Source organism: Pholis gunnellus, assembly GCF_910591455.1.
Source record: "Pholis gunnellus genome assembly, chromosome: 19".
Classification (NCBI taxonomy): Eukaryota; Metazoa; Chordata; class Actinopteri; order Perciformes; family Pholidae; genus Pholis; species Pholis gunnellus.
This window is the reverse complement of record NC_136546.1, coordinates 19103466-19118617: the sequence shown is the minus strand read 5'-3', so window position 1 is coordinate 19118617 and position 15152 is coordinate 19103466. Positions and strand designations below refer to the sequence as shown.

The 15152-nt window shown below is 41.1% G+C and overlaps 1 protein-coding gene across 1 annotated transcript; it reads right to left on the bottom strand.

Moving 5' to 3' along the window:
* Positions 1-4070: 4070 nt before the first annotated feature.
* On the bottom strand, positions 4071-14464 carry slc30a2 (solute carrier family 30 member 2; the record flags this gene model as incomplete). Its single annotated transcript, XM_079180607.1, has 8 exons — positions 4071-4216; positions 4596-4730; positions 5340-5445; positions 5747-5969; positions 6157-6310; positions 6562-6708; positions 8495-8709; positions 14382-14464. The coding sequence occupies 8 exons, from the start codon at positions 14462-14464 to the stop codon at positions 4071-4073; spliced, it is 1209 nt and encodes a 402-aa protein (XP_079036733.1).
* Positions 14465-15152: the final 688 nt, after the last annotated feature.

Here is a 15152-nt window from a genome sequence, read left to right as displayed (position 1 = left end):
GTCCCCAGAAATTCTAAAACTAAAAGGGCACAATCTCGCTCCCCAGAGGATGAACTCTTTTTCCATTTCCTTCAACACGCAACCCTTTCTGGCCAGTTGCCAACAACATAACTAACTCGAGAATTCTGCTGAAAGGCTGCTGCAGTGATGCGTGTAACTGCGTGGCTTGAGGAGCTGGAGGCTGAATGGAATTGCTTGATAAATGTCTGGGAGCTGCGCTGCACTGCTGTCTTACGGAGACGTATGAAGAGCTGGAATGATATGGAAAGAGGGCGGGATATGTGCAAACCATGACATGTGTTGAAAGGAGATTCATAGTGTGAGGGCTTGAGCGAAAGGGCACAGTGAAGGAGGTGAGGTGTCATTCAAGTGTCTTAGTTATAATGGGAGACCATCAGCGTCATAGAGTTCTGCAGAAGTTAGCATCGCTCTGGTTCCCTCGACTAAAAGCCGTTGGGATTCTTGCAGTGGATTTTGGATTATTGTGGAAAATAATCTCTGTGGCAAACAAATGTTTATGATACTTACACGTTTACTGTAGTTCAAGAAGATAATCCTCACAAATAAACACCACTTTTAGGATTTTTGAAGCGTGAATGCAACCGCCAGAAGTCAAAAAGCTAACGTTAGGCTAACTACACCGCGGTCACATGACTTCACGTCACCACCACTGAGCTGAAGGAGAGCTGAAATAGTGATGACGTTTAGTAGTTTCATTTCAACACAACAGACACGTAAAAGCTTAAAAATGCATTAAAGGTGTGTATTCACTGACGTATTTAATATCGTAGAACAAACTTCAGCTTGTGTTAAACAACAGACCTTATTTTAAGCATCTCATTAAAAACCTATTGACTTTGAGACGGGGAACCTGAAGTGGAAACATGCTGACTCATTTCCTGGTTTTAGGTTAGCTTTTCGGGGATTTTATTTTGAAAATCCAACCTCCAGGGCCCCTAGACTTGCAAAACACGGATGGACGGGTGGATTGAATGATTGACGGATGGATGGAAAGATGAGTGGATTGACCAATGGACGGACGGATGGATTGACCAATAGATGGATGGATTGATGGATGGGTGAATGAATGGACTGATGGACGGATGGATTGATGGATGGATGAGTGGATTGACCAATGGACGGACGGATGGATTGATGGATGGGTGAATGAATGGACGGATGGATGGGTGGATTGACCAATTGATGGATGGATTGATGGATGGGTGGATGGATGGACGGATGGATGGGTGGATAGACCGATGGACGGACAGCTAGACAGGTCAAAGCTGGTGGAACAGACAGACATATAGTGGATGGATGGGTAACGCTGAAGCAGGAATGAGAGACAAATGAGATGGATGACTGCTTGAGGCTGAAACTAATCGTCCGACCGAAGGACTAAATCATTTCTGCCCTCAGAACTGAATGTCAGCCCGGAGTGGAAGACGCTGAATGCTTTTTCAGTCTGACACTTATCAATACAGATCCCACTATCAGGCAAAACCCTTCTCATAAAAACAGAAGAGCAAACAAACCCAAAAGGGAACGCAAGAATGCCTGCGAAGCTACAAAACTGTAAAAGGAACTAAAGTAGCCCTTAATGAGTTTTGAGGCTGCTGTTATCTTAAGAAACATCTCAACCAATCCTTCATCCTCAAATCTACGGGTCCACTTAACTTGAATAATCCATTTTTTCGTGACCCTCTGAAATGGAGACTCCTCATCTTTGGCATGATGTGATCAAACAAAACGAAGTACAGTACAAGTAGAGAGATTGGTCAAGTCAACATTTAGCTGAATTATTAGAAATAAGACATATAACACTTCTAGTCGGCCTAGTACGACGAGGTACAGAGCAGTTTGATGTTTAAAGGGAGTAGTGGAACAGTTTAGGTCTCCAGACGAGAGCTCATGGTGAAATGAGAAATACACTTTTATATTTTCCATCCACAGCTAAACAATGTGCCTCCAAATAAAAAAAGGTTTGCAGGTCCGTTAAATCTCTTCAAATCAACAATGACACCGTAGAGTGCTGCAGGGATGAGCTGTTTTTTGAAGGCCAACCAGGAAGTGGGCATCACACTTGTTTCCTTCCTCGCTTTGAATGCGGACTAGTCGGCCTGATGACGTTTCGTCGTCTCGTTTAGCCACTTGTTAGCGACCGCCTTTTTTTACGTCACGTAAAAGCTTAAAAAATACTGACTCATGTCTGGGTTTCGGGACTCATTCCTGTAGCACTCTATTGCTTTGTCACAATTCACGTACGTCTGTATTTTACAATGTCAAGACATTACGAGTTTGCAAAATAAAAAAAGTGAATTCATGACCGGCTAGTGTTGCAGATTCCTGTCGGACTTTTAGTGGGAAAGCAGATTAATGGAACAAAGATGGCAGTGAGCTGTAGAGTGAGCGTCCGGAGGTAGACGGGCCTTTTGGTAAAGTCGGACATTAAAAGTCATCCATGTGTCTCTGGTACAACATGACACCAGGTGCTCCATGCTAACAGTTTAGCACATGCTAATTTATTACGATTTTGCGTTACGATCGTGTAAAAGTAGCATTATGAGGGAAGTTACTGTAGAAAATAAGTACGTATGTGGTCCTACATCTGGCAGTTTCCTTTAATTCATATGAAATCAGGCAGTGTTTTCAACCAGCAGTTACTTTTATCAACTGGGAGAGACTGCAAAAACAAAACCCCCCTGAAGTAGTTGCATAAATATAATCTTCGCTGCATTACTTGTCTATTCTTATATTTAATTTTAAAAGTGTGATAATCTAGATCACTGGTTAGTTAGTGGTCTCCAAAGCTTCACGGGAGGCCTTCTTGATTTTAAGGGTCCGAGACAACTTTTTAAAAATGATAAACAGTTGTCTTATATCTCAGTCTGTGAAGAAAACTACATGAAATAGTTTTTTTAAGTTTAGATTTTTAATTAAGATATGAATTTAAAAATTAGAAAAAATACGCAGTTAAAACAACCAAAGAGCTAATAGTACAATGTCAAAAAAAGATGTATGATTGATAAAAAATTACAGATATTTGTATTAAAAGTTCCCAAAAAAAACAGGAAAACTCATCTCTGATGCAATATTCACAGGAAATAATCTGCCCGACACTCAAAACTACAATCCAAATCACTCGTTTTAAACAAACTCCCTATTGCGTTCACTTGTGCGAGTTAACTGTACAGTTTATCAGTTCTACTGTTATTGTATTGCCATGAATATAACATGAAATATCCTTAAAATGTCACCTAGTCAGGGGTCTTCAGTCTACTCAATGATAGAAAAAGTTGGGAAAAACTGATCTGGATGTCAAACGTGGAATAAAAAACAAGAATCCTTCAAAAGGTGCCCGAGATGGACCCCTGCTGCTCCGTCGCGTTCATATTCATGCAAACTTTACGGCGGCGTATCACCCAAAACTGGACAAACACTGAGAAGACACTCAAGCGCAAGTAAAACTCAACTTCCTTATTGAGTTTGTAAAAAGGTCTTTAACTTATTTGCAACTACTGTAAACTAGCTGTGAGCCAGCAAACTAGTCCTGCAACCAAATGATGCTATTATAGAATTAGTTTCCCTCTTATCTAAATAGTGCCGTAGTGCAATTTTTTGTTTAGGTTCAGAATTTGAGGTGTCAAGATGGAGGTTTTTATGGCTCTGTTGCATATTTTCTTTTTTTACAAGCCAGCACCTTATCAACCCAGTATGCAGTTTCAATTATTCTATTCTCAGTATTTGGTAAAAGCTCCATTTAGAGATTAGAGTTTACGCATTATTTTACATTTTTAATAGAGACTTTATTGGAGGACTGTAAGGCTTAGTCCCATGTTAGCATGGAGCTCCAGCGCCAGCACTCTGCTACCAACACATGGATGATTTCGCTGTCTCGTGACTAAATGGCACACAAAAAATAAATACCCAAAATAGTTTCTACTCCTTTAACAGGAAGCTGCATTGTGATTACAGCTGTCACTGCACCAGCTCACCCAGAGACAATGGAGAAATGATGCCTGAGCCGTTTGGTGTCGCTGTCGGGTATCCGGTCTGGTCCGGTATCGGTGTCAGTCACTGGGGTCCTGGCAGTGGGAGCAGTGGCTCATGTCTTCGGAGTAGAGCTCCACCTGGATGGTGATGCTGTGGAAACCGAACTTGGTGTGGAGCAGATCAGTGGCCTCCTGCAGCACCGACTGAGCGTCGGCACCCTCCTCTGACATGAAGTGAGAAAGCAGAAAACAAAGCCGTGAGTCTGATTTTACTACATTTTGTTGTACTACGCTTCTCTCATTTCTACGTTCTTCATGAGAGGAACTTAGTGATTGTAGTTGAAATGTGGAAATATGAAATCAGACTGGAGAACGTGTAGGATGAACACTGATATAGATGGTGTATAATGGCATAAAGCAACTTCAAAGAGACACAAAATGACCACAAAGAGACAAAGCTACAATGATGAGACATATAATGACCAATGATTAACGAGAGGCTTAATAACTGAGAGGAGGTGGGGCCCTTCGCATGTCTGTGCTCGGGGAGCCCATCGCCTCATAATCCATGAGTGTAGGTCGTAGATCTTTACGGTACGTTACCTATGGCCACGTGCACAGACACCAGGGCCTGGCCCAGAGTCAGAGCCCAGAGGTGCAGAGAGTGCATCGACTTCACAGCCTTCACGGACAGCAGCACCTCCTTCACCGAGTTAAACTCGATTCCTTTAGGGGAGCCTGAAAAACAGCCGGACACAAATTAATACGCAAAAAAATACCGTAATGTGAGGATAATAATCATGTTTTTAGTTTGCACCAAACGTTTATTTCACTAGCAAAGGTTTGTAGAACATTTTCAGTACTATTTAGGGGACCTGTAATAGTAGACGTGCACAGGGAATTTTAAAGATGTCCCAAAAAGCGTCCCCGGGATGTGACCATCTGTGTTCTTTGTTCTGCATAAAGTTGAAATGCGTGTTCACAAAAGAAAAGAGGTCCGTGCACTTATTTAGCTGGATCCTGGTTGCTAGTTTCAACCCACGATTGGAGCGCGTGTGTCTGAAGACATCCCATCATTACATTCAAAGTTTGTTTTGAATTGACTCATGAATGCACCGAATTCCAATGAAATCACGACGGTTTCAGAGCAATTGAAAACGAGATAAAACACGAAATGTCTTCTGTGTTAATGTTTTTTTTCCCAAGTCAGTAATTAGTTTTGTTGCAGCGGTGAAACGACATCTATGGACTTTAGTATTTGCATCGGGCACATTGGTATTTTTATTCTCTTCTCCCAACCGAAACATTTTTTCAGTAATAGAGAATAAAAGTTTCCAGGAGAAGTACCTTCCATGAGTATCCTGAAGACGTCTCTGAGGATGGTGACGGTGGTGCAGAGGACAAAGACGGAGAACAGGAACGTACAGATGGGATCTGCAACTTTGTACTCGGGCTGAAAGAGAGAAAAGAGCTTTTTAAGCAGTAAGTAAATGGGCATCAGATGGTGTTTTTCCACAGTCAGCAGCCATTAAAGTGCCCAGGGCAAACAGAAAAGGGAACAGCTTGCATGAATGTAAATGGTTTTTACAGAGAATATTCAGGTAAAATACAAAATGAATTCAATGTGTTTCCATTAATTTCACAGAAAAGCTCCTGCAACAGTATTTAGACCTTAAACTAGGAAATATTCTTTCCAAACCAGGACTTAAAGCGTTTTCGGTCTCACCCGAACATGAATGTGATCTATATCTGACCCGAAAGAAGATGATGATCGCTGCCACCATGACGCCGACGCTCTGCAGCAGATCTCCGACCACGTGGATGAAGGCGGCGCGGACGCTGGTGTTGCTGTGGCCGCCGAGGAGCGCGTGGGAGTGGCCGTGAGCGACGGGGGGACTCTGGCCGCCCTCGTCGATCTGCTGGTAGCCGCTGCCGTGGGCGTGGAAGGTGGTGGAATGATGGAGGATGTAGGCCATGCTGCAGAAAAGAAAGAGGTAGTTTGATTATTCTCTTAGGATTGAATCATTTATGAAGATTAAGGTTTGAGCTCTAAGAACCCTTGTTCTCCTTTGACAAAACAAAAAACAACATTTATTAATCTCCGCCTTCACTATAGCGGCATAATATACAATGTCAACGGCCATCATTGCTGAGAACCACTCACATTATATTGACGATGACGGCACAGCCGGAGGTGACCAACATTACACGGCCATCAATCTCGTAGTCGTTGCGTACGATCCTCTCGATGGCTAAATAGACCAGAGCGCCCGTAACAATCCAGATGGAAATGACGGAGATGAATGCCCCGAGGATCTCTGAGGAGAGGAGAGGAGAGGCGGGAATCTTAATTACTTTTATATTGTAATGCAGTTCATCACACTCTCTACACACACACGTCTATCTGAGCACCGCAGGAGGACATGAAGTTAAATAACAAGAGGACATCCCTCAGAGGCAGAGCTTCAACAGAAAGACGAGTGTCAGACACACCAACACACGCAAGATAACTGTGATTTGCTCGTAATTCAAAATTCCCACACATAAACGTCCGATCTCTCGTTCTGACCTGATCGGTGCCAACCGAAGTTCATGGTTTTGGTGGGCGGTCTGGAGGAGATCCACAGGGAGAACAGGCTCACCATCATGCTGCCAAAATCTGTCAGGAGGTGGGCCGCATCGGTCATGATGGCCAGGCTGTGGGCCAGGTAGCCTCCTGCAGGAAACCAGGAGAAAACAGTATTACCGTTATAGCTTTGAAAACAGGCGGCGACCACACGGGTCTGAAAAGTGAAGCCAGTGCAGAAGTTCCTTAAAGCTGCATTCTCTCTAATGTCCAGCAGGGGGCGACTCCTCTGGTTGTATAGAAGTCTATGAGAAAATGACTCTACTTCTCTCTTGATTTATTACCTCAGTAAACATTGTAAACATGAGTTTATGGTCTCAATCTCTAGTTTCAAGTCTTCTTCAATACAGCATGATGTTCATTTAGTAAATTATGGTCCATTTATGCTTTAGGGCGGGGCTACGTTGTGATTGACAGGTCTCTACCCCAGCGTTGTTCGGTCTGTGAGCTGTCCATGTTTTCGTCTCAGAACTTTAACCCTTTCGCTGTGTTTTTTTTACAGTTTATAAAAGTTAATTGTAACATTTTGGTCACCTAAAAATGTCTAATTCAGCTTTCGGTTGTACTTAAGTCCATCGTCTTGCGTCACTTCTGGTTGCAAAAAAACAAGATAGCGACGACCAAAAACCACGACGTGAAGATCCAATCCTGATGCACGCTTCACATCTGCAAACTAAAACAGCTGTTGTACTTTTAGCTGAATCTTTGCGTGGCATGTGATAACTTTACTGCTAAAGTAGGTAAAGAAAAATATATAAAACCTGTATCAAGTTGCTTCTACAGGTTGGGATGAAGCGTACCACAATCTCCAGACACATTCAATGTAAGAACCTGCTGATGAGGAGAGATTCACCAACTGTTAAACAACCGTTATCTCTATCTGAGCCATTTAAAGGTTTATAAAACGTGTAATTTAATGCAGCTACAAACCATGTAACCATGTATTCAGATCCTCTTTAATGCCTCAGGGAAAAAATATATGATATTCTTTTATATCATCATAAACATCTGGGCAATCAACCAAAGACTGCTTTACCATTTTATAGCTTATTCTAGGCAATAAAAAAGTTTTTCTTCTTTGTAGTTTCTTAGAGAGAAATGTGCAGCTACTCTTGTAATCTTGTGAACACAATTGACCCCTCGCTAAGCCCCGACTCCCGCTGCAGCACGAGTATACATTCAGTAGCTAGCTTAGCATAGAAGTGCTAACGCTCTGCTAATGTTAGTGCCACAGGTTTTAAGGTAGAGACATATATCTTCTTCAAACCTCTTCGGGTAACGAGTATCACTATCACACAACGTTTAACCACGACTAGCTCCAAATCCACAAAACCAGCCTGAAAATGAAGAACATGTGAAACTATTGCATGAGAGCCTATTGGACAGTCTGTGTCTGAGGGGCGGGACTTAGCGAAGGGTCAATTCCTTCCTGTGTCCTTAAAAACATCTGTTATTCTCACGGTTCAAAAGTTGTTTTGCTCTCATGAATTACTCCCTGTGAGCTCCTTCTCGACTTATAGATGAGTGCTTAAAATTATTGCTTGCGCGCGCTCAATATTTTTGTCATTAATGAGCTTCCGTACCATATTAAACGTGCTTCTCTGATGTCTGATGTAAGCTTTGCAGGAGGTACAAATCCAGACACACTAAACATCACTTATGATCGTCAAACGTTTGTCATTTCAATGTGTCTCTATTTGTTTCATACCTCATTTATAAGTTGCACAAATCGTACTGTAGTAGTAGTATAGTAGCATTAAACTGTTTTATTTCAAAATATACATAACTGTACATCAGAAAACTGCTATATTCTGTATTTTCAGTCTGATTTTCTGGCTCTGTTTCGTCCCTGAGGTTTGAGCTTCTAAACTTTTACCTATGACCTCGCCAATCATGAAGACGAGGCAGACGGCCGACGCGATGTAGAGTTTCTTCTTGGCCAGCAGCCTGTCGCCGCTCTCCTCGCGCGCCGGGCCTTTGGCCCCGTGGCAGTGGGCGCCGACGGGCCGCTTCAGCTCGATGGCACCGGCCACGCCTCCGTTCTTGAAGGGGAAGTCGGGATATTGCTCTTTGGAGTCTGGAAAGGAGCTGCTGGGGACAAAGAGAAGGTGTGTGTTTGTAGTGGCACTATGAAAAGAAAAGCACACAGACCACATGGAGGGGCACAGAAGTATGACTCCAAACATGTTTCCCTCCGTTGACTTCAAGGTTGCTGCTCAGAGGAGAGGATCCTCTCATTTTGGATTTAACTGTATTTACCGTAGTCTGGTAGTCGTCTACCGAACGTGTTGAGACACATGCTCCAAATGAAAGTCCTCGTGAAACGGAAATTAAAGCGCTCCACACACTCCTCCCTGGAAGTAGCTTGATGGATGTAAATGCTATTATTGGTTGAAATTGGTCGGTAGCAGCTTATGAAAGCAGATTTAATTTTGTTTTACGGGAAGAAAAGATAATTGGATTTTGATTTTTAAAAAACGCAAGAGGTGGATTTTTCTTTTTAGAGATACGAGGTTCTCACAGGACGGCGACGCTACAAACGTGTGACGATCTTATAGAATATGATGCATTGATGTAGATTAAACTAGTTAACGTGCAACATACACATTAATGCAGCAGGAATATTAATCCAGAAGGTTTTTTCACAGTGTGGTAGAACTTTTACTTGAGCGATCTAAAAGCTTCTCCCACCGTTGACTAGTTTGAGGTGAATTTGTTCTGCTGTGGTGAAACTACACTGGTAGAATAAGCCAACATGACTGTTAATACAAGGTGATATAATGCTGCAACATATTGGCATTTAGGGTGGTTGTTGTTCACCTTGTAACTGCCTCACTTACTACAGTATATAAGACACTGAGTGGAATTGATTTTGGGAGTAAACGTCGCTGCGCAGCACAGTATTGTTTGGAAGAGCAACACTTAGTGGAAGCAGATATTCTCCTGACAAAGTGGATTACAATCAATGTTCACTGAAGTGGCAGAATGGGCGAGACGGGCTCATCTAGTAAAGAAGAAACAGGTGAAATCGATTAACGCTGACAGGGAGCGGGGCTCGCTGAATTTTAACAACTCGGACCGGAGTGAAGTACATTTACTGCTACCGTAGTTAAAGGTTCAACACTCGATATTCCAGAAAATTAATGTAAACTAAACAAAATATTTCACAATCTTTTCCTAAAGCTAACTAACTGGTTTCCTGTAATGTCAGAGGTTTATTTTGCTTTGCTGAACTTGAAATGAGGAGAAACCTTTCTTCTATTTCTATTGTATGAGGATACGTTGAGTACTAATACTACTACTACTACTACTACTAATACTACTACTAATACTACTTATTGATTATTCTCAATCTATCAGCGTCACATCAGACTATTGACGTTTTTAACATCTGGTCACAGTGATTGTGTTCAACCTGAGAATTACCCCTCAGCTTTGACCACATACAACTACATTCATTTGGATTTTAATCAAAGGAACAGAACGAAACACTGACTTCTGCATTTTCCACACACACACACACACACACACACACACACACACACACACACACACACACATCCAGGTTGCTGCTGTGCAGTGAGGGGGAGCTGCGATGATGTGGCTAATGAGGTGGAAAGAAACTAATCTGGGCTCACTTGAGATAACCGCACACGGACACACACTTTATGTCACACCTCACATGGGAGATTGCTAGTGTTTCATGATTAGCCTTTATCTCACACACACACACACACACACACACACACACATATATACGTAGGTCCAAACTGAAAAGAATCAGCCAAGTGGAAAACAGATTCTGTTCAATTATACCACTGAGACATGAGAGCACACACACACACACACACACACACACACACACCACACACACACACACACACACACACACACACACACACACACACACACACACTCACACACAACCTTTATACACACAACACATACACACACTCGAGTGCTCTGCAGCCTTAAAGCAATATGTTCAAATGTGAGCATGTTCTCATTATGCAGATAAAAAATAGATTTGTAAAAGAAATATCCAAATACAACCACAGACACTCAGTGTGGCCATGAGGCGTTACCGTTGTACAACAAATGTATTTTCCGCATTATATTCATTTTTAAGATACATATCTACTTTAGTACTGCACAGTAAAACAAAATCACCCTCAATTGTAAAAGATTGTTTTCATAAAAGACAGTTTTTTTGTTTGCTTGTTAGCATTTTGCTAAGTTTGTTCCTTTTTGTCCTGACTTGATTTAGGGAAACGCAGACAAACTTTATCGTTTTTCACATTTGACGTATATTTGTTTTGTTCATTTGTTGGTTTTGTGCGCACAGAACAATGTCCTTGAGTCCTACATTCTTTAACTCGGGTAAGAAGAACAGCTCTTTGTTGTGTGAGGTCGTGGTTCCTCCTGCCCAGATGTGCTTTCTGAATTTCAAATCGAGTCTAAAACGTAAAAAAAAACAAGCGAACGCCCTTATTTAACCCTACACTTTATAAGTGAGCACTTCTGCCTCACCTTTGGTGCATCATGCATCATCTCATGTTTGAATACAACCAACACAACAGCTGCATACTTCTCTTTAATGAGCAATACGAAGGTAATAAAGAGCTTTTACGGTTATTGTTATGGCCTTATGACGCATATTTAATCTCAAATGTCTTAGCAGAAGAAATTGTTGTGGCGTTTCCTGCACCCTGTTCCATTAAGATTGTATTAACGGCTGCATTAAGTTCTTGTGCACATGTTGGGTGTCCGAAATACTGGAGTTCATCTGTTTGTCAATAACGCCGCAGGGCAGGTGTGCAGAGATCTGAGGGAATATTCAGCCATCTGTGAAATGATGTGACATGAAGAGACCCTCCGAAGAAATGTCCACTCAAACAATAAGCATCCAGCATTTTATTACAGCTGCAGTCTGCTGTATCAGAACTCTATTTTACTGCAATACTTTATGCATCTGACAAAAAAACAGTGCCTGCGGGGAGAAAGGAGGACTGCTGCAGAGCAGAGAAATGACAACGTGTGGTCCAGCGGCTTTAACGGAAAAGTCATTTAATTATAACTGTTGTGATTCTAGTCCTGATTTATCAAAAACATAACCGTCTGTGATTGTCAGTTGATACAATATCATAATTACGTTGGTCTTTAAAGATTCGTGACATTTTGTAGAGACATTAACGGTTTCCGGAGGATGAATCGTAATGATTTTGGTGATTCTCTGACTATCTGGTGCCATCATCAGGTCAAAGGTTCAGGTTGTCGATGACTTTCGTTTATAACAATCCCTGCAAAACTAACGACATTCCTATCGGCCTGGGCTGTACTTTAGTATGCAAATGTTACATTTAACGCATTAAACTGAGATACTAAACATGCTAAACATTTTACGTGCATACGTAGCATCATTAGCATTGTCATTGTTAGCATGTTAGCATGCATTTAGCACAAAGCACTGCTGTGACTTGTAGACGCTCAGTCTTGTTGGAAATACTAAATATTCACATTACTTTTAAAATATTTAAGATGCAAAGTCAACATTTTATATCGGTATTGATACATATTGTCTCTGGTAGACATTTGAATCATGATTTTGTATTCTGAGAAGATGTTTTGATGAATATGATCTCATTAAGTTACACTTATCTTAACTAGATTAGGTTAAACCCTAAATGATATTAATTAAATAACTTAGCTACCAGAACACCAGGCTGGTGACCAAAGTGCATTAACAGGCCGGACTGGCTCCACTGGTTTATTATCTCCTGCCAGACTCCCATTAACCCTCAGCTACTTATGCTGCCTTCAGGTGCTGCCAGAAATATCAGAATTAACAGTGAGTGAATGATCCGACTAATAGGCTTTTGGTAAATACAGCAGGGTCATGAAGCAGGCTGGTCTCATGCAGCATTCAATACCAACGAAGAAATAAAGCGCCGTAATTCATAGATATCCCAGGAGCAGGTTTAGTGGATTAATAAGAACATTTGTGGATTTACAAACTTCTGCTGATGCTTGAGGATAATAAACTCCTTTCCATTTATCGATAACGTCATTAATCATGTGGCTGCCACTGCCGTCATAATCAATTAATCTACCAATTATTTTCTTACTTAATTGATTTAAATATTTTTCCTTTCACCTTCCTTTAGCCACTTTGCAGCCAGCTGGAAAAAATTATGAAGATGACACACGCGCGCGCACACACACACACACGCACACAAACACACACGGTGCAAATGGTGCATGAAATCCCAAATGTGATGCCATATGCACTTCTCTCTCTCTCTCTCTCTCTCTCTCTCTCTCTCTCTCTCTCTCTCTCCCCCCCTCACTCACACGCGCACGAACATGCACGTGTTAAAAAGCACACGACACCACCTTGCACATCGCCTTTTTCTGAACACAAATACAAAATTCTAGAAATGTGTTTTCCTGATGATGGGGACTTTTTTAGGGGCCTGAACTGTCTGCGACAACAACAAATAATGTAAATGTTTTTATTCTCTCCTCGCTTCAGAGCACATCTTGTATTTGTCTCTAAAAAGTGAGAAACAGCTGACATGAGAGCGTGAAAGAGTTCATTCTCATCTCGTTTTTAAATAGATGGGTGAACACCACGAGGCCTAAACTGATGATGTGTAATAACAAAATAATTTCCCTCCGTTGTGTTTCATTTTCCTCATGTGGGCCGATATTTCCAATGTTATCAATCAGTGTTGATGTAGAAAAACACGCAGGTGTGTTTCTGCTGCAGCTTTCACGTTGAACAAACGAAGAAATTGCTGATTTAATTTTTTTTTGCATATATGGTGATGAAAAACCTAGGATCATAAATTCATTTATTTGTTTTTTTCTATTTAATTTGTTATTTAAAAATGTGTATTTTATTATTATAGCTGCGAAATGCGCACTTATAATTGTATATTATTGAAAACCTTTATGATGTATATGATATATATATATATATATATATATATATATATATATATATATATATATATATATATATATATATATAATTATATCGTTTTTGCAGAACAAGGATCTTGACAGTTCATTTCCTCGAAAGAACATGACTGTTATAATCATTTGTATTGATTAAAATGATGTTTTATGGCATTATAGGCCAATATGTTTATTTTATTAAAGGTCAATATCTGTCTGAACGCCTGATATTTTTCCCTCACGGATAATAAACCGCCCATGTGTTAATTCGTGGCGCCTTCACGTGCAGGTGTATAAACATACATGCGTTTACTGTCTCCATCAGACTGCGCGTGCAGTGCGCGTGCAGTGCGCATGCCTCTCGCCTCCTCTAATGACAGATGATGAGTTTTTAGCACTGCTCAGTGAGCTGGCCGCGGGGGCCATTTGTCACATGGCTGTCCAGAAACAAGCCGAGCATGGAAATGAATTTGTTCATTCACATAAAACAAAGAGCGGCAGCCTGCTTAACATGCACCACGGTGACGACTGCTCCCACCATGCCTTACACAGTTTATATGTGTACATATATATATATATATATATATATATATATATATATATATTGACTTTTGATTTTCCGCACAAACATCACAGAGAAACACACCTTATCATTAAACCTGACATATTGAATAGTTATGTTGTCTCTTTTGTTTAAATATTATTTTGAACAGCATGCCACATCTAACATTGGGCTCGTGCATGTAACTTAATGCAGCATTATTCTCCATGCAGCTGAAAAAAACATGAAATAAAAAACCCACCTTTGTAGTTTGAGAGAATACATTTTCGCACTCTTCTCGTGTATCAGTTGAGATTTCTCCGAATTTGCAGCGTTATTATCCATTTAATCAGGCTGCAGTCAGTCGGTGTCCCGTGTGAGATTTAAATAACAAAGAAAGAAAACAAAGAATAGAAGCCAAGGGGATTTTTTTAAGAGGATGCTGCAGGAGTTGCCGGCGAGAATCGACAGGTCCGGTTCATCCGAGAGCGCATTTCAGTGAGCAGTGAGACTTCAGAGCAGACGGATACATTCCAAGAGGACACGAGGAGGAAAACACACGCGGAGGTTTTTCTTAATTTTAGTTTTTTTGTATAGCCTCGAACACGGAGCTGCAGCAGCAGTAATATTCAGACACGCCGCGCTGTGAGCACTGCAGCTGCTGTGAGTGTGCAGGACAGAAACCTACAGTGAAGCCTGACTGATCTCCATGCAGGACCTCCGGTTGGTGCATCCGCTAATGGGACGAGCATCGATATGAGCGAAAATCAATTCATTCACAGAAACACATGAGACGAAATCATTTAAATAATGTGTTCAAATGTTGTGTAAATAAACACATTATTGTCCTTGACTTTCCTGCATATTTTTGCAGTGAGGATGGGTTGCAGATGTTCAGTTTTTACATCAACCTTTCTTAATTTCGCTCTGCATTCATTTATTATCAACTCAGCCTGATATGTGGTTGTGTAAAAGCAGATGTATGCCATGCTGTAAAGATATACTGGTTATATCTGAACAAAATGACAATAAC